Source organism: Cornus florida, unplaced genomic scaffold, assembly GCF_030987335.1.
Source record: "Cornus florida cultivar Cherokee Brave unplaced genomic scaffold, ASM3098733v1 CherokeeBrave_3.0.0_Hap2_Chr01, whole genome shotgun sequence".
NCBI lineage: Eukaryota > Viridiplantae > Streptophyta > Magnoliopsida > Cornales > Cornaceae > Cornus > Cornus florida.
In genome coordinates this window covers 113537216-113557674 of record NW_026775571.1, presented here as the reverse complement: position 1 = coordinate 113557674, position 20459 = coordinate 113537216, and the positions used below count along the sequence as shown (strand labels likewise).

Genomic DNA, 20459 nt, shown 5'->3' with positions numbered 1-20459 from the left:
GGGAAATGAAAAAAATATATTCCAATTAAAAATTAGTGGTTCTGAAGATAAAATGTTCCACTTACATGTTGTAATGTTGAGTATTATAGCCAACTAAGGGAACTACAATATGGCTCGGTGTAGCTAAGTAAATATTCTACCAGTTCTAGGATCTTAATAGAAACATTTCTTAGCATTAATTCAGAAAGGTAAATTGTATTACAGGAAGCACCAAGTAATTTTTCCATGAGGCAAGATTACTAATTTTCGTGTTCTTTGAAAAAAAAATAAAAAAAAAAATAAAAAACCAGTATGTCCATGCATACACAAATGAACAAAATTGCTATTATATGTAAAAGCATAGGACATTCTATACATTTCTTTATTTCGCTTGCATGAATCTTCAGAAACGGAAACTGGACAGCTCATTTTCTGGTTTAAGTTCAAAAGAACTTGAAAACCAATCACCGTGTTAAATATTGTACAGCATTTGAACAGCATTTGAAGCATGACGATGAGTCACTCCCTTCCAATACTTCGCTGAGCATATAGTTCCAGCTGCCAATTACTGCTACGATTGCCATAATGTCAAAAATCCGACATAAATCCTGGAACTGAGGCAAGTCTACCTGCAACCTCAGATAAAAAAAAATACAGTATTTAGTATCTGTTAGGAATGCATTTGAAGCAATCAATGGGAGAATATTGAGAATGTTGGTAAGGGATTTGCTAAAAGTTATACCTCAGGAAATACAGTGCAGATGAAAGACGAGATTTCAGTCGAAAGTAGATTCCTCAGGTAACCCTTCAATTTCATTTGTCCTATCAAAGACTGCTTAAACTCCTGTGACATTCATGCTCGTGCACTTACCAAATCATTGAGGGCTTGTATTAAGGCTTTTGGGTCAAAAATTATACCCACTTTCGGTTCATGCACTGAATCAACAGCAATCTGTAAGATTTAAATCAGGATAAGCAATGTAACTGTGAGCAAATGAAGTACTATCATCCTCACTTAGTGAGGTAAAGAGAGTATTTCAAGATTGGAAAGACAATTCCGCCAAATTTATAGTCCCATTTTTTCAGAGATAGCAACTGCTATAATTAATCAAGTCCGTGGGTAAAAATACTTCAGGACTTGATACCTTTTAAGTTTGAACTACTAATGCTCATCTCGCCAGGCCATTCTAGTAGAACCCAGTGAAGCTGTATAGATGGCATCCAAATGAGAGCATTGAGTTGCAAGGCCCAAGAAAACATTTGGTTCTAGAAATGTCAAAGGTGTCAGCCAGCAGTTGCAAGGCTGTTGATCATGTCTTGCTCATTGTCAATTTCCCTAATACTTTATGAAGTCTCAGTTGGCAGGCATCTGCCCTAAGTTGGTGATTTCTTTTGGAGGACTGCAGAGAAAAAGAAGGAAAAGAGTTCTGTGTACTTCTTTTTCTCCATCATCTGGTTTGTTTGGCTTGGAGGGATGCTAGGATCTTCAAAGATTAGTTTTCTGTTCACAAAGCTTGGGAGAAATCTTTGTTCTTGGCATCTGTTTAGTTTTCAGTTACTAAAGAATCTAACAGGATCCCTTAGGAAATATTTGAGATATCAACCCTCAACTTTGCTCTTCTAAGTTCTAATGAAACAATCAAGTTGCCGACATGTTAGGTCCCCGCCACCTTCCATAGGGAGAATCAAGTTCATCTTTTATGGCAGCAGCATCAAAAAATAGATTTAACTTGGCATTCAAAGCATGTTCAGGGAGCACGAGGCATATATCTCTATGTTTTCTCTAGGATAGTTGGACATGGTTAAGTCAAAGAGGCAGACTCCAGTTTTCTTGGAAGGTTGAAGGGAAACAGCCAGGTTCTCCTATTATTTAGTGCAAGGGGACTCTTAGGTGGCTATTGGTTTGTTTAGATTGGCCACTGTAAGCACATGGAGTGTCCAAGGCATGGACACTTGATTCAAAAGTTCAGGAAATTTTCTAATAGGGTTTAGGCGATGGAAGTTGCTGGGTGGTAAAAGTTGTGGTACTAGTCAGTAGTATTTCAAGAATGACGAGGAAACACGTGATTTAGCTAAAAGAGGAGGATTTATTTTGTGACCATTTTGGGGACACTTTAACCCTGTACGAGTGTTTGCTTGAGGATAAGGCAAGGCTTCTATGCCGGGATCAGTTTTCTAATAGTAATTTTAGAAGGAAATACAAGGATCCCGCTATGCACATTTTACATTTCTTATCAAGGCAAGTTTATATTTCTATATATACATATGTATATACACTTATCAAAAAATATATATATATATACATATGTATATACACACACACATATGGTTCTTAAACAGAGTTGTATATATAATAAAAATTGGTACTTAAACAGAGTTGTATGTATGATTAAAAAATGGTACTTAAACAGAGGTTGTGACATGATGGTTTGGCTTCGATAGGAAACTTTGCCACTTATAAGCGTAGAGAATCAGTTAAGCCACCAACATCAGGATAACTGAAAAGACGAAAGGCATACGAAAATTGTGGTATCTATATTTCAATGGCCACAAGAAATTATAAGCAAAAAGAAAAATATTTACAAGGCTACCTAATTTTTATTTTCAGCAGTGGTTAGCAATGTAAACCAAAAAAATAACATATATCCAACTTGAGCCTTATATCCACTAAAAAGAGAAATATACCAACATTATTGGGGTAATATTTGTACACGCAAACAAAACTCAAATGGATCATGGACTCATATACTTGTATTTCTCCATCAACAGGCACATTTCTCTACCAAAAACCGGAACCAAAAACCTCGAAAGGCAATAAAAGGAATGCATACCACATTAAAGATTCCTTGGGCAGCCAAGCATTCAACATCCACGGCAATTTGGCCATCTTTAGGCACCAAAAGTGTATTGATGTATTGACTTGGCTGTAAAAAGAAATAAACCATAGATAAACATATTTACTTATTCTTCATCTTTTCAGTGATAAAAAACATATGACATATTTACTCATTGTTCATCTTTTCAGCAATCAAAGAGCATGCTTACAACAGTGATATTACATAAAATACAACATAGATATAAAAACCAATTAAGAAAGAGTAAAAACAGTGATTTGAAAAGACTGTAGCTTCTATGTTGTGGTGAAAGTATCACCATTTGGAACGACACACCAGAATCAAAGTGACAGATGTCATTTTATTGGGGGAGCAGGGCTAGGATGATGATAGTAATCACAAACATTATATCTCAAAGGTAACTGTGCACCTGGAGATATGAAGACTATATAGATCATGAATATATAATTTTGGAGGTAGAGAAACAGAAGTAGAAAGAGAGCACCGAATTTAAAAATTAAAAGAGAAACATGAGAGACTAGGCAGTCTCTCTTGATGAAGTTGAAGAGACGAAGGCATATTGGCTAACCATCTATCTCATGAACTTAAAAAACCTAAAACCATGTAAAACTTGCTTTCCTATAAAAGTAGAAGTTGGTATTGTTATAACAAACGCAACAAACCCAAGATAGAATCAATAATCACGACAGAAAAGTAAACACACCACACAAAGAACACAAAGATTTATACGTGATTCAGCAACAGTCTACGTCTACGGTTGTGATCCAGCGAAAGTTTTCACTATGTGTAAAATCGGAAATTATAAGTTTTCAGTCCCACTATGTTTCTATACGAATTTTAGAGTCTCTCTCTTACACTACTCCAAACCTTAAGCATTTTTATATATTGGGCTACAAGAGACTAATTAGGGTCCACAATCCATGAGCAAAAAACCAGGTCAAAACATCCATCGGGTCCTAATCGGGTCGCAACGCGACCCACCACCAAATTCGGGCCACAACATCACAGGTATAAATTTCATTTTGGGAAGAAGCTGGAGAAAAAGAAGATAAAACAAATGTCGAATAGATTTCATCAGAGTTACCCATCCATGTGCTCTCTTCAATAAGTAAATGTTAAATATAACTCATAGAAGAGGCAGAATAATAGCGTAAGCGTGAAATTCAATAGTACAAAAAAGAGAAATCAAAATAAAGTAGAAAAAATAAATTATGAAACACCACCCGATAACAATAAATTTGAATCCATTGTTTGGCTTTCAATTACTCGAACTCATATGAGGGTGAGTATGAGAACAAAAACATTTTCTTAGCCTCTCCTAATAAACTACCAATCAAGTCCAGCACAAACAAAGAATAAGCATATATTCCAAGTAGAGTTTTTTATACTTTAAAAAACTAAAGAAAAGGGAAAGTGAGTTCGTACACAAATATATACATAAATATATATAAAAAAAGAGAGGGCAAGAGAGAAGACTGTAAACCCAACACATTCCACATATGAAATCCATCTTCTAGAGGCTTTCACGCGAGTTTAAATAGAAGCAGTTACCATTTTATGGTAACATTCCAGTCCGAGGAACATTTGATGGTTGATGAACACAGATTCTTACCTGGACTTGGGTAAGGGTATCGGGTACTATGCATTTAAATAAAATATATATGTTTTATTATAGTATAACATTTAATGATATGGTTTCGTAAAAATATACTCTATTATTACTCAAACTATAAAAGAAAACAGTTCCAATCTATCTCATAGATACAACTCATGTCTACTATTAAATTTGAGTTTTTTCTTCTTCAATCATGGCATGTGAAGGATTGGAGCATCCAATTTGCATTCATGTGTCAGAGATATATCCTGTACCCATACCCATATCATGTTGTGTCGAAATGGGTACCTGAAGGTAAATAAGAGAGTCCATGTAACAGAGACATAAATATATAATACATACATTCAGTAGCTATTGGAACATCATGGATTCTTCAATAGACACAAACAACCTAATAGCTCTGACAATAAACAATTGCTAATCAAACCGTAAGTATCCTATTTAAATATTGACCTAGTATCCAACAAAAAATTCAGAAATTGCAATATATATATTTCTTGTACTTGATGGATTGAAAAAAGAATTTATTAATCACAGTATAAACATAGCCAATTTACTTGACAAGTGAACTCTGCATCTAAATCTACTCACAAGATTCTTGAGACCATTATGAGGATTCCCATAAGTTCGATTTAGAGCATCCGTAATGGCAGTTACAAAGCAAGAAGCAGAAAAGCCACTAGTTTCTCGATCATGTGTACCATTCAACAGAAGTACCTAGTATTGGAAGGAACTGAATCAATACAAGAAAGCTATGTTAAAGCCTGCAAATTAACAACCATATCAGGTATTAATAACTAGCAGCTATAGAAAAATTCAAGGATGTCTAAACATCAAAACACTATCGAGGGCTAATCGGAGAGAATGCCAACTCAAAATTTTCATACGGAACCAATCATTACAAATTAGTTAACCTCAAGTAAATGAAGAAGCAAGCAACTATAGAACAATTACTTAATAGTCTCTTTTTTAGTAAAAAGCACATACTTCATAGCTTGATAGAAGATTACCTTGGGACAAGGTCTGGAAGAGATAATTTCCCCAATGCCAAGTAAAACCTAAAAATGAGACAATAAGAACTTGAATTTTTCTTTATATTTCTAATCAACAAACAACTGACAACTTATAGATCCATATACACAAAAGAACAAAACCATGGAACATTTACCACAATAGGAATCAAAAGTAGATGGGAGAAGACCTTGTAGGGTTGTATATTTCTTTATATTTAAGTTTAGCAAATATAATCACCTATACAATACACAATTAGGACAGCACAAATTTAAACAAAAAGAAGCTACGTAAGTGCCTCTGTACTTTAGCATGCTTGCAATTATCATCACTCCGTCAATTATCTACAGATAGACATATAAGTAAAAGCATGAAACAGGTGCACAAATGGACAAAAAAAGGGCATAGTTCCTGTGTTTTCATCTGCTTCAGGAAGATGAGCTTTAACAAGTTATAAAAAACCAAGTGAATTTAACATGTGGCTGATAAATACACAGCATTTGCAACATTTAAGACAGAAAAAAATCAAAAACAAAAATAATAAGAGAATTTCTTTTTAAAAAAATAAAATAAAATAAAATAAGTAGTAGAGGAAATAAGAGAGAGAGAAAGCAATCTAATACTGAAAACAGATTCAATTCAGGACCAATGACCAGATGACCCCTATGTTGGGCTTTCCCTTTGCCCCTCCTGATGAATGAGCTAATTTCTCTTTCCATTTCATTCTTCTTTGTATTTTCTAGTGAATATTACCTCAAGCTTGCCCAATATTCAAAAAAATAAAATAAAATAAAATGGTTCATAATCATACCAGAGAGGGGCAGATCGACGTAAAGAGGGATCCCATGGCATAAATAATGCAGTCCACACTGCTCAACTGGTCCAGTACAGCTGGGTTTGAAATGGGGAAAACCTATTAAGTAAAAAGCATTTAGACTATCAACGGCTGCAGATAAAGGATTCGCAGGCAAATCACAGTAATGTAAATTTATGCAACATCAAACTATGTCAACTATTAGGGACAATGTGAGGCATGCAACAGAATTCTTTTCCTTACGAGACAACAAAAATTCAATTTCAAATCTTCCAACACAAGGCAATTTTAAGAAAATAGTAGACGTTGATTGCCTACCACGTTGTATGGCTGTTAATGAGTTTAATGCTAGGTTCTGGATCTGAGGCAAATTTTAAAAAATATAAAAGAGTTGTGCTTCCCAAAAGTACTGAAAAGAAAAAATATATATTAATGGAAATATGGAATCTTTATTTCTTTATATCTGGATATACATTAGAATCAAAATAAAAGCAAAGAATTATGGAAAGTTTATAGAAATACAAAATCATATCATTAAAATATACAACACCCTTATATTTGACTCAATATTCATCAGATAACCAATGTAAGAATGTTCTTTGTGAAAGATAAGGATAGGCTGAAAATTATGCCATCTAGGTTGATTTTTTCAAGAAAAAATATTTAAAATATAATACATAGTCCCGTGGATTTCCTACTGCAAAGGAAAGGAGAAAAAAAACATATATGGTGACAGGCTACGGGTAATATAACATAATTGTCAATGATGACCATACGAAACTCTATATGGTGACAGGCTACGGGTAATATAACATAATTGTTCTTTGCAAGACATAGTGAGGCAAATCTAAACATTTCTTTGGTGTTCGTACTTTTTTAACTTTTCTTTTTCATTTTGAATTATAAATTCTCACATTGAATAAAACACGAAGAATTAGGACCTACAAGAAGGAAATAATATAGGAATAACATGCCACATGTAAATAATCTTTCACACTACATATGGTACAACCAAGAAACGTGTAATGAACTATTTACCTCATGCAGTGAATTCCCGCCCTCACTTGACATGTAGAACACCCGCTTTATTCTTGAAGGAAGTGCTGGAACTGAATTGCTTCCCTATCCATAACAGTCCAGCAGTCAAATGAATAAGAATGCTGAAAAAGGTGCTATAAAATGGATTATTGAATTGCAATGTCCAGATGCCCACTAATAGACTTGTTCTCAAAGCCGTTTAAAATATTCATTAGATTTGTGGAAAAGTGAACTCAGTTCAGCATATACAGATTTGAGGTTCTATAGAAAACGGATTTGGATCTAGCCTTCGAGTTCAAATAAACTTGTCCTACAGTAAAAAAAAAAATGGTTCTGAACCAAAAATCAAGGATTTGGCACTAACTTTTAATAACTAGTTATTTCTGAAATTAATTCAAAAAGGATTGTTATCACCTCCAGAACACCATGCCAACAAGTCCAAAACCACCTCACATCATCAGAAACTATGAGAATTTACAATAACTACTCACATGCAAATTCCCCTGTTACAATTATACCTCACTAGCCTCACTGGATATTTTACAACCGAATTTAATTTATTCAAAAGAAGCTTCTAAAGGAGTGCCTTTCCTTTCTTCGGGTCCATCAGCCTAGCTTAGTTAGTGAAACTGTTGTAGTAAGTCAAGTAACTGAACTTTCAATTGTTACATTCAAACAATCAACGACACAGAACTACGAAGTACAAACATACATGCATGGTTTCATGCATAGTTACACATCCGTCGAGAAGTTTAGTTTCTTCTTTCCACAACAACTTACCCTGGCTATAAAGTTATATTTAAAAAGGGTAGTCAAAGAATATGCAGGGGGGGGAATGGATAGAGAGAAACAATTGCATTAATAAATATAAAAATAAAAATAGTGTACATGACAAGAGTACACAGATATACCTTATTTACAGGTTCCATGAATCCATTGGTTGGATGAGATATTTCATTCTGACCACGTATTATAGTTCCATCCTATATAAGGAAAAAACAAAACATAAATCTGATTATGCCCATGAAGAATATAAAGAAAAGCAAGAAAGAAACTCTGATTCACATATGTTTAAATTTTCCTCAGAAATGATTACAACCTCATATTATTCAGTTCATGATGAGCAAGGACATACATGTAAAGGAATAGAATAATTTTCCATAAATAATAATAGTATCAAGATGTTAGATATTTTACACAACTGCAACATATCTAAGCATAAGAAATCCCAATACAAAAGAGATTCCAAAAAATAATGTGGCAATGTGATGTATTTAATTCCAAAGATGCCATATATTAAAAAAGTCCAAAAAGAATTTAGAAGACAGCAATTTTCCCCCTTCTGCATGAAACCAAAATTCTACTTTGCAAAGGATGGCTTACAAAAATTAATAAATACTGTATGTACATTTTGAAAAGCTTAGGTTCAGAATTCCCCATTTTCATCAGATGGCATGATGTATGCAGACCTTCTCTTTACCATTTTAAGAGTTCACCAAGTGATGCCTATACAGCATGGGATATTCTATCTAACTCGAGAGGATATAGAGTTGGGAAGAGAATTAGTAATGTGTTAAAATTGGGTTACACTTTGCCTCTGGTAAAGCATTAGGGGGGACCAAAAATACTAGGGATGTCTGAAGGATTTGAGTCTCCTATCTGGGTTGTTGAGTATTGCATATTGACCTCCTTGTATTTTTATTAGGGGGAGTTCCCTCTTCATTCATTGATTTTTTGGTAAAGTTTTGGAAGAGATTAAAGTATAGTCTTTACCTTTTGGTCTACACTCTCTATGTACATGGATTAACCCCTTCTGTTGGTGCCTTTTGAATGATTATTTACTTATCCAAATAATAACAATTGTTTTAATTCAAATATGAAAGTATGCTAAGTGGCACACACTAAATATATTTCAATAATTTGAGAATTCTAATCACTTCAATTTTTATAGGCTCGAGGAACTTGAATACATATAGGAAAACCAAAATGAAGGTAAAACAGAACAGGAAGATTGAAGTGATTGAAGATGAGAAGAAGACGGTGATAATAATAAGATGATTGTAGCAGATGATGAAGATGATGTTGATAATGACCTTAAGGGTAATAATGGATGAATTTGCTATATATATTTCATCTTTTTTCCCCATTTAAGTTATTTATTTGGATGATCACTGATGATGAACTCGAAATATTAGACTTGAGGGTCACAGCTGTGCATATGCCATTTATATAAGTATACTTGTATGTACTTAATGGTCTCCTTTTGGTACATGGGTGGCAAATTAGCTGGATAATTTAGTCCATATCTAGTGTTCATTTATGTATTGAAATGGACGAATGTATGTTTCACCAATTTGACACAGTAATTTTTTTAAAAAAATGAATATATATTGCTAAAAACTTGATTCTAGAATTATATTGCGTTTCTATTTGCATAAAATGAAGAAACAGAAAAAAGAATATATGATAGATAACAATTTGATCCAGCATTAGTGGTTACCAAATACGATAAGTTCTTTGATCCAGCATTAGTGGTTACCAAATACGATAAGTTCAAACCCTGTTCATGCTTAACTCGCTTCGGAAATTATAATTTTAAAGCCTAACCTTCTGTTACTATTTAAAGAAAAACACATCCTACCAAAAAATAAAGCAATTTATAGCCCCTCAAAAAAAAAAAAAAAATAGATAATATAAAAAATAAGAAAAGATCAACTACCCATATTGGATACTTCAACATATGAACTATCAACCAAGGATTTAGTGGTGAACCTATACGGAGCCATTTAATAGACAACATAGAATCACCATTTGTAAATCATTTAATTATAATATATATATATATATTATTATAGTCAATTTTAGCCCAGCCCAAAAAAAAAAAAAAAAATATTACTAGTATTAGCCCACCCAAAAAAATATTAGCCCACCCCATTGACAATTTCTAGATCCGCCCATGATTATCATGAATCATATGCCTGCACCTTCAAAGGATAACCACATCAAAATGTAAATTGATGTTCATACCCATAGTTCACAACCCAATGTAAGCCTGTCATTTGTAGAAATCACTGGAAGGACAAGGCTTTCTTTGGGGATATCTGAAACACGTGAAAACAAAAATATTGCAGCATCTAGAGACTGAAAGAATGTGCGTGCTCCGGCAAAGAAGAAATTTCCAATGCTGCAAAAGTGATGAGAGTTAGTAAAATATCATTAAATCTCAACTTGTTAATGACAAATACTTCTATCAAGTAGTAGCAGCAACAGTGGTGGTGTATGCAGAAGCCCAACAAAAGCAATTAAGAAGTCCATGTCAACTAAGCTAGTAAATAAAAAACAAATGAGGCACCAAAAGAAAGTAACTATAAGTGATGTAAAATAAAAAACCAATGTTGATTTTACATGAACTCAACTCAGAAAAGCCTCTTTCCAGCTATTCATGTAGCCAAACCCAAATAGTTAGGAAAAGACTTTGTTGAATTGAGTTTTTTTTTCCTTAGTTGGTACTCACACACACATGCCTCCACTGAAACTCGAACCCCTGACCTCCCTTTGGGAAGTAGGGGTCTGGTACCGCTAGGCCACTGGCCTGTTCGTTGTTGAATTGAGTTGAGTCCATGTAAAATAAATGTTAGACACTGTGCAGCAGCAGCAGTAGTAACATTATAATGTCTCACTCACCAACAAGCATATCCTGTTGTTAATCAGCCTCAATCAGTTTTCACTATCTAGATGAGATAAATGTTGCATATACTCATATAATAACATTAGAAAATAAAAAACCAAATAGCCTCTTATTGTACTATTCATCATAGAGAAAAATAAAATAAAATTATAGACCATAGAAATAGAAGAGAATTATGCATGAATTCTTTAAATTTCTCACTTACTGGAAAATTTTTGCAATTTCTCATATGAAAACATTTTCAATGTATTTCTCCTTGCCAAAGGTAATATCCATTGCCTCTGAAAATCATTTTTAAGAAAATACCGTGCCTCCTAATACAGAGATCAATCAGCCATAATAAAGAATCATAACTTAGTTCTCGAATTCCACAATTTTTCTTTTAAAAAAAAATCCAATATAATTCAAGTTGCCAAAGTTAATATCCATTGTTTATCAAAATCATTTTAAGGAAATACCATGCCTCCTAATAGAGAGTGCAATCACAATTATGGGTCAAACTATGTTGCGCAAAAAAATTTCTAACCCCGTGTATGTGGACAACCTTAGTAGTGAATTTAAAATATATATATATTGCAAGTCACACAAATCCTTTAGTCCAATTGGGGACGGGAACCCTTATCCATTTGGAAGGAGGAGTTGGACTAGACTCTTGGTGGTTTGATAATTATATTTACACCTTCAAACTCCATAAAGAATTTCATTCGAAAACTAAATTTACCCCTTTAAAGTCCACAAAGAATATCATTTTGTGACTTCCTTGTCTGGATTTAGAAAGTACAAATCTGGCGGAAAGGAAAGAAGTAAGCCCAATTTTTTTTACAGAAGTCACTACTACATATTAATCTCCATTTGTGTGTGTATATATAATATATAGTATCTCTTATCGATATAAATATGTGTGTGTGTGTGTGTGTGAGAGAGAGAGAGAGAGATGGCACTTGGTAGGCTCATTTTCGGCTGCTGATGTGTTCTTCTCTTTGTTCTTTATCCTTCTCTTATTGATTTGTAGGTTGTATTTTCTCATTTCTTAGGTTATATCAAGAATATCTACTAAGACATATTCCAAATAAATTTATATTACAACTCATATGTAATTTTTAAAAATTTAAATTATATAGTACTAGTTACCCACCCCCAAGTAAACTGTCTAGATCTGATAAGATTATACAAGATAAAGGATCATAACATTCCTCGATTTGATAATCTAAAGCATATCATGATCATAATGATTCCTTTTCACTCAACTTTCCATCTGAAATTGGTTTTTCAGCTGTATTTTAAAAGTTAATGATGACCATTTATTCAAGCTGATATCTTCTGATCAGTCATAATTTTCTCAATATCTCGAGGTGGAAATGATGCAATCCAAGTTTCTCTCTTCTTCATTCTCCAATTTCTAAGGGGGAAGAAACACGTAACAGAAAATTTGGGTAACTTTCAGGTGAAAATTATATTACGTCTACTTATTATATATTGACTTCCTTAAATCAAAATGTTTGGGTCCTTTTAGTAGAGAAATTTAAAGGATAAAAAAGAATAGTGTGCAATGTAAAAAACCAAGCCCATATCTTGGGGACATCAAAGCAGAATACTCCAACACTTCAAGATTCCAAATTTTGTTTATACCCACAAAAGGCAGAACTATTTCCTTTCCAGTACTTAAATTCTACTCCCTTTTAACCTCCACAACTTCATGACTACAGATATTCACAAAGCAACATCAAGAATTGAACATTTTGATTCCCACATAATTAAATTAAGTTAATCAAGCTCCTCAAAACAACTAATAGATCTTTTTTTCAAATTTTCAATTGCTATTGTATCAGTTATTGAGGGTGGACCTTGGCACAATGGTATGGTTGCTCTATTGAGTCATGGAGGTCGCGCATTCAAAACAGGATACAGCATCTACGCTTACGGGAGTTGGCAGCTTACATCCGACTCTGCCCAGACCCCGCAATGGCGGGAGCCTCGTGCACTGGGCTAACCCATATCTTGTCACTTATTGTTCCTAATTTTCTTGGATGATACAATAATGTAGGATAATAAAACAATTTAAAGTTTACCCAGACAAAAACAAGAATACAAATAAGAAAGATACAACAATCTGATAGGTCACTGTTTCAACACTAAAATCTTCCAACTCCAGAACCCCAACTACTTGAAATTGCAAACAGGAATCAAGTTCCTCCAATATAGTTCAAGAACTCATCATCATTCCTTAAAAATGCCTAAAATATGTAAATAAATAAGTAAAATAAAATGCATTACTTAAGATGCATGAAGTAGAAATCTCGACAATCTAACTACAAGAAGTAATGAAATACCTCCCATTGCTGAAACAAAATGATTCACTGGACCGCCGGAGGATCTAAATAAGAAAAGGTCATTAATTTTCCATGCTAAGCATTGATTCAGCAAGTTCAAAGAGCTATTTTAAGATGGAAAGGAATAACATTTGACAATTGTGAATTAAAAAGGGTTGGGGAAAATGACTCAAGGAAGTCATGTGCGTAAAATCTAAAAGGAGGTGCTAACAACCTCACCACAATAATAACCAAAATTGCAATAAGATATAAAAGGACATTGAACAATATAGCATGTCAGAAGAACTGATAATTTGTTGCCATATATAACCAATTCAACCTTAATCACAAGCACAGACACTGAACAAGTATAATCTCTAGAAAATAGTACATCAATAGAAAAAAATTTACAAAGAATCAAACCCCGCAATAGGGGAGGATATGCATGTCTTTCTAGACAACACTTTCACCTGAAGAATCTTTGTTTGATTTTCCAAGTTCTCACCTATTGAGTCAGCGTTGAGCTTTTACAAAGTATTATGCATTTGACTCAACAGGTGAGATCTTGGAAAATCAAACAAAGATTCTTCAGGTGAAAGTGTTGTCTAGAAAGACAAGCATATCCTCCCCTCAAAGTTTCTATCTTTCATCATTAAAAGATGAAAGTCTCATGCACGGTTTAAGCAGTGGACTCTTATCAATTGTTACCTTTCCAACAAGTATTTCAAGTAGCCTCACAGGCTATATTACATGGACTCACAAAATCACATAAAATCGGACATGCAACACTGGAAAAAGTGTATGTGATATGTGTCTGACACATTTAATTGGAAATTATACCCAAAAAAAATTGTTTTAGATTATTGCTTCAAATGAGTTAAATCCCTATCTCAATAATACGTTCCAAAAAAAAGTTTATTTTACTCCAGAAGATAAAATTAAAATATTAAATCAGATAATTATTTAGAGTGTCGTCTTCTTGAGCAATCCGAGAACATCCAGCTGCAAGCTCAACTGGTTGATTCTCTTCTTGTTCAGCAAGGTCTGGGTTAGACCTCTTATCCTTGTCCTTTTGTAACGCTTAATCACACTGAGCGTCAGAGCCTCTTTTGTGCACCCTATGTTTCGCTACCTGACTCTTCTGAATCTCGGCCCGACCACTGCTTCAGAGCCTATGCCTTCAATCCCAACTCGGTATTTGCTCATTCTATGTAGAGATTTAATACATCTGACAATCGGACACACATCCACACCCAAGTCCAGTTAACATAACGGGTTCTACCTGAATTATAATTGGCGTGTGATACTGGGTGTGCCATGTATTCGGAAGAGAATATTCCCACTTGAAGGGTGGGGACACTCCTCGTGTCAAAAAAATGAAGTACTACAAGTAAGAAGCAAACCTCATTCTGAAAATAAGCCAAAAAAGCACGAATAGTTTCCCTGTAGGCTTTTGAGACACCCTTCCATAAGGAATGCCCTCCTTCAACGATGTCATACCTGTCAAATTCTCAACTTAGAATACCAGCACAAGCCAATCCAGTAACAACTAACAAATAAAATGAGAGCCATTGAGAAGATGATGCATGCAAGTACATATAAGTCAAAGTAAGGGGGAAATAGAGAAAAAAATAAATCTAGAAGGAGCATGTTACAAGCTTGAAGGTGCAAGCTTTTAATATCTGATTGAAAGGGAAGGACCCAATCAGATGGTATGGATCTTATATAACAACAATAGACCTAGAGGAATGAAATGAATATATCTCCCTCTTTACAAGTTCTCTTTTAGTTTAATATCTTAACATGCTATTAGTTTAAATATCATCCAATAGAATTGTGTAATGGATGAGACAGTGCAACATAATTTCACAATTGAGATATCCAATTGCGAACTGGTCGAGGAATCTAGTGTTACATATTATATTGTTTCTAACCCATAAAATCCAAAACTTGGGACCAATAGTGAACTTGGTTGGCAGTAGCCAAGGACCTATCTAAACAATATGACTCTGGGACCATAACTAGTATATGTATAAGAACTGGCTATTGCTTACCCTACTTTTTATAGTCCTAAAATATTTGGCAAATAAAGGAAATTACACAAAAATCATTGTAGAAACATCTAATATGCTTGCAAAAATGGTTTAATCATATGGTTTCAAATTTTCTGATTACATTAGAAAGGAAAAAGGCGGAGAGAAATGGTGATGCTTAGTTTAATTTTCATGTTTATGAAAAGTAAAATCATATAGGAAAAAGACGAGGGAGGAGGCCAAGGAATTCACTTGATAGAACCAAATGTCACAGATGGGAATATTCACATTCCATCCGCCACTGAGAGAGAATATGTTCATTGCAATAAAACTAGCCATGATAAGTAACCAATTGCAATGGTGGAAATACCCTTAAGCAGAACATCCAAGTAAACATAGAAACACTCAATACCCATTCAATCCATCTAGAACAATATATCGAAGTAACATATTTAATTTCGCCAAACAATCATAAAGTCTATTAAACTAGGAAGAAAATATTATTATTTAGCATTTCATCATATTACCATTCTGACTTGGCTTGCTGTGCATCAAGAGGTAAACGATGACCAAGCAATTTTTTCACTGCCACAGCCTCATAAGTACTTTGGTCAGCCAATCGTAAACATCTTGACCGTATGTCTCCAATAGCTGGACCACCTATAACAAACCCATCCAGTTATCTACTTATCTTCCACTCACCTTATTAAAACTGATTCTTAAATGTACACATATGAAAAAGAGAAAGAGCTCAACATGCCAACAAATATCAAGTACCAAAATCTTAGTTATTAAACGTGACCCTAATGAAATATTTTGATTAGTCTTCATAAAAATTTGTGAATCCATATTTTGCTACCAAACATATGTATGAACAGATATTTAGAATACATCTCTATTAACTTAATACCAAGAAGCTAAAGAAGAATCGACCCTTAATATAAATAGTGAGTATTGAGAATGCAAAATGCATTTGCATCAGGATGCTGCAATCCCGTAGTAACTCTGAACTGTATCCTTTTGTTGCTCATTCCTTATTCCTTACCTTGCTATAAACAGTTACCATTATTATTAGTCAGGACCAGGGGAATCATAAAGAGAGAATAAAGAAAAGATGAGGCCATTTACTTATGAAACTTACCAAGCACTCGAACAATCTCAGCCGTACTTCCTCCATTGTCAGAAACAGGGAGAACATGCGCAACGCAAGATGTTAACTTTTTTAACTCTTCAACAACACCATTAAAGGCAGTTCCACCTGCAGTATTACTTTTTGGATAAATCTCGAATCACCATAGTCCTTTGCACAAACAAGCAACAGAAAGCAAATAAATCTGAATTTCTTACACATATACTAAACTAAAACCCAATGTTTGAAGATCCCAGCTAATTCCTTTAAACAGACGAACTCTTAGTTACCATTAGGCATCAGCTTCGGAATGGAAATAAAATATATATATATATAATAAATAAATAAATAAAAACAAAGCGCAAATCATCAACATGAGAGTAGCCATATCTGCCATCAGGAGAATTGATGCTTATAACAGGAAATGGCATATGATCGTTACATATATAAATATATAAGATGTTAACGACATAATGAGAGCCTATTTGTTGGAGATAAGAATGTGATCATTCAATCGTAGGATAGTTGGGTACCCCAGGGGTAGCGGTTATTAAATACCCCGGCCGATCACGACAATCCATTTCCTATTATCAAGGTAAATTAGGTGTTCTGATTGGCCGGAGGTATGTATAACTGCTACCCGGGGTAATGTATATTTTTCTCTCAGACAGATGGTATCCAAAATAAACTAGGATGTTAAGTGACAACATTGTTGTGTAATGGAGCAGCACCAACTCTTTCTAAATGTATAATAGTGGCTTAGATCACACAGTAACGCCCCAATATTACAATATTTATCCACATACGTCCCAACTCAGAAATCCACGATAGTCTTAAATGAGTAACTTGTCACATAACCTTCTAAGAATCTGTAGAACATATTCATTCCAACATATTTATGTAGATGAATGTGTTTGTTTTTAAACTCGTGACAAATGAAGTTATACAAACAAATTTGATAGTTAGAATGTGAACAGTATCTTTCACGAAGAAAGTTGTTAATAACATACGCACATTGAAAGCCCTAACACACTATTATATTCATAGATTGCAAGCAAAAGACAATCACCATTCGCTTGAATATGAGGGAATCAAAAGGCCAAGTAAACTTAAACTGGCCTTCAAAATTTTCTTATATTTTGTTCAAAACCTAATCTAAAATTTTCTGAGCAACAAAACGTTCTGAGCAACAAAACGTAATGAGTATGAAAGAAAGAAAGAAAGAAACAGACCTGAGAAGACGAGCAACGACGGCTGGTTAGGGCTAGGGTTAGGGTTTGAGGAGCAATGGCAGTGGTGAAGTGTGGAGCGAGCTGCTGCTGCTGCCATGGGTAGAAATCTGGAAGGAGAGAGAGAATGAGGAGGAGGAGGAGGAGGAGGAAAGAATGGAATTGGAAAGATCTGTATGGCCTTGCATAACGGGGGACCCAAGCAAATGTCCGCCATATTCCCGCGAATTTAATAAATTGTATCCACTTTCTGCCCACACATCACCCTGATAAAAACTCGGACCCAAGAAGAGAGACAACTGTCGCTTCTCATTTGCATAACTTTTCTTTTTTATTTTTATTTTTTTTGATACACTGATTTCATTTATTTGCCTAAGCAATGGAATTTAACAACTTTTCTAAAGGTTAACAACCAACATGAGTCACCTATTTTTATTTTTTATTTTTGTTTTCCTTTATCTCTAAACTATTTTTTCAATCAGGATATATATTGCAATAATTTGAAAAAAAATATTGAGTACTCCAAAATAGGGACCATCAATAAACATTATTTCTCTTGATAATAATAAATAACTATTTACCATCAATAAACATTATTTCTGCTCTTTCTCCAAGTTCAATTTTGAAGCCTTGTTTTAACAAATTGCTTTGTGAATATGTGTATTAACATACATATACATCCTCCTCCTGCAACATCTTCGTATGCAATACTTGACACATAAAATCATCCAACTCCGGCACAGACTATCAAACTTCTTGTGTATGTTCCCAATCCAGGCTGCATCTTCTACTTTCAAATCCATATGGAGTGCAAGTTATGACTCAAAGAGTACCTGAAACCTGCACTCAGTCCACATATACAAGTAGACTAAAGTAGTCTACGTGTAATAATAAGTGATCGAAAAATCTAAATTACTTCAAAGCAAATACACCATCAATTAGCTAAATGCTTAAGTATCAAGTGTCATGTCACGAGTGGTTGAATTGTTCCTCGTATTTTGGAATCCGTATTCGAGCCTTACACCCTTCCCTTCTCTCTAACAGCTAACCCCTAACATTCTTGTCAAAAAAAAAAAAAATCATCGAAATGCTTAAGGAAACTCAATTACCATTAGTAAACCTAAGGCAATGGAAAATTACTTTTGGATGGTGAAGTTCACTGGCACCAATTTTTTTACTAATGCCAAATGCCCTTAATTGGTGCACATGTGAGGGCAAAATTATATTGGGAATGTTTTAACTCGGTATTGTACATTTTGCATATTTTCTGTGCTCATGATTTTTCAAAATACTTCTACACAGTTAAGAGATGTCTGCATATGCCTTTTGTTCTCGTTGGCTTGACCTCATGAGTTTGTGCATGCTCCCCCATTTTTTCAATCAATGTGGAAAGCCACAATCACCCACTTTTGAACCTAGTGTCATCACTCGCTTGATCACACCCTCAAGGCCAATAACGACATTGAGTCCCACAAGAGAGTGATTGTGACGCCAAATATTGTCTTTCAGAGAACTAGTGATGTGTAAAATTTAACAATATAAATACAATGTGATTGGTCATGACTCGTAACGGTAATAGATGTGTAAACTTTAACTTTCAATAAAATAAAACATTAAATTTAATAAGTTTATATTTTAAAAAACTAAGAGCTGAATTTAGTTTCACCGATTAATTAAACAAGAATTACCTAGGCTATGTTACAATGTTTTTTTAAAAAAATACGCAGTAATGTATTTCAACTTTAACTATTTAAAAGCAAACCACAAATATACTACTTTAGCATCTTTAATACTCAATGTAGAGAATTTTAGATAGTCTTCAACACTTTAGAGGCTGTATTAATTGTGGAATTTATGGAATAGAGCGTTATAGAGTGATGAAAAATTCTACTAAGTTTGTAGAATATTTTAGAAATAACTAAAGTTTTGTAGTGTGTTTATTATTTATTAATATTTTAAAGGAAAATTCTAGATAGTGAAAATTAGCTATTGATTGTAATCCATGCTAGCATTTCTATTAAAGAGGAGAATGTATGTACAAAAGGGAAGAGTCTTATCTCTAGTGAACAAGTTGGGATACTGAGAACAGAGAGGATTGAACAGACCGTCTGAAGACTAAAATGAGAGTCTGAGTATTAGTGTTCTACAATAGCAAAGGGATTTAGAAAATTAGTAAATAATGGTGGGGTGTTCTAAAACTAACGATTCTGTATCATGATTTTTAACGAGCTTCAATGGTATTACAGTCACATGTATCTTGTACTATTTTAAAATGGAAAGTGTTTAAACAATACTAAAAATAACAACAAAAATTTGTGTCCTCTTTATTTGCTGTTAAAAATTATAATTATTGAAAAGATAATCATGGATTGTTTTTTTTTGTTTTCAAGGATTAATTTATAGTCTTTACATTAATTTTTTCGAATCCAAATATATATTTGCAACCAAATAATTAACTCTTTGATCAATAAGTGTGCTTTGTGTCCCAATTGGTGGGAATCTCTAACCAACTGTCAGGATAAATAAAAAATAACCCTTTGACCAATGAACAAATCTTCTGCACTCTTTCGTAAGAACTGGCCACTTATACTGCCATACACGTTAGGCTTTGATGGAATACCAAGACCTTTTGGATAAAACACTTGAGTTTGTTTAAGGAAATTTCTTTTTCAATTGTCAATAAATTCACGTAGAAATTAACAATGGAGCAAAATGGATCTGCATTGTTTCCTTACCTCAAAAATAAAAAAACACAAATT

At 33.9% G+C, this 20459-nt stretch overlaps 1 protein-coding gene across 2 annotated transcripts; it reads right to left on the bottom strand.

Annotated features, from left to right (window-relative positions):
• Positions 1-179: 179 nt before the first annotated feature.
• LOC132315222 (uncharacterized protein YNL011C) lies at positions 180-18038 on the bottom strand. 2 transcript variants are annotated; one of them, XM_059813881.1, is made up of 14 exons: positions 17704-18025; positions 16484-16600; positions 15870-16002; positions 14713-14809; positions 13331-13374; positions 10340-10496; positions 8224-8295; positions 7313-7396; positions 6272-6373; positions 5460-5507; positions 5041-5166; positions 2811-2903; positions 722-931; positions 180-608 (listed from the first exon to the last, which is right to left on the bottom strand). In XM_059813881.1, exons 1-13 carry the CDS (start codon positions 17915-17917, stop codon positions 833-835), a joined length of 1386 nt encoding a protein of 461 aa, XP_059669864.1. In that variant the 5' UTR covers positions 17918-18025; the 3' UTR covers positions 180-608; positions 722-832. The 2 variants fall into 2 exon arrangements, with proteins under 2 accessions (XP_059669864.1, XP_059669865.1); XM_059813882.1 differs by lacking the exons at positions 180-608; positions 722-931 and having other exon boundaries at positions 5041-5182; positions 17704-18038.
• Between the last annotated feature and the right edge of the window lie 2421 nt (positions 18039-20459).

Excerpts from the sequence above, each read along its gene's own strand:
- LOC132315222 (XM_059813881.1), bottom strand. The coding sequence starts at position 17,917 with ATGGCGGACATTTGCTTGGGTCCCCCGTTATGCAAGGCCATACAGATC. Across the intron at positions 6,374-7,312 it reads GCGGGAATTCACTGCATGAG|GTTTTCCCCATTTCAAACCC; the intron begins GTAAATAGTTCA and ends TTTACTTAATAG. Across the intron at positions 2,904-5,040 it reads ATAATGGTCTCAAGAATCTT|CCAAGTCAATACATCAATAC; the intron begins GTGAGTAGATTT and ends TTCTTTTTACAG.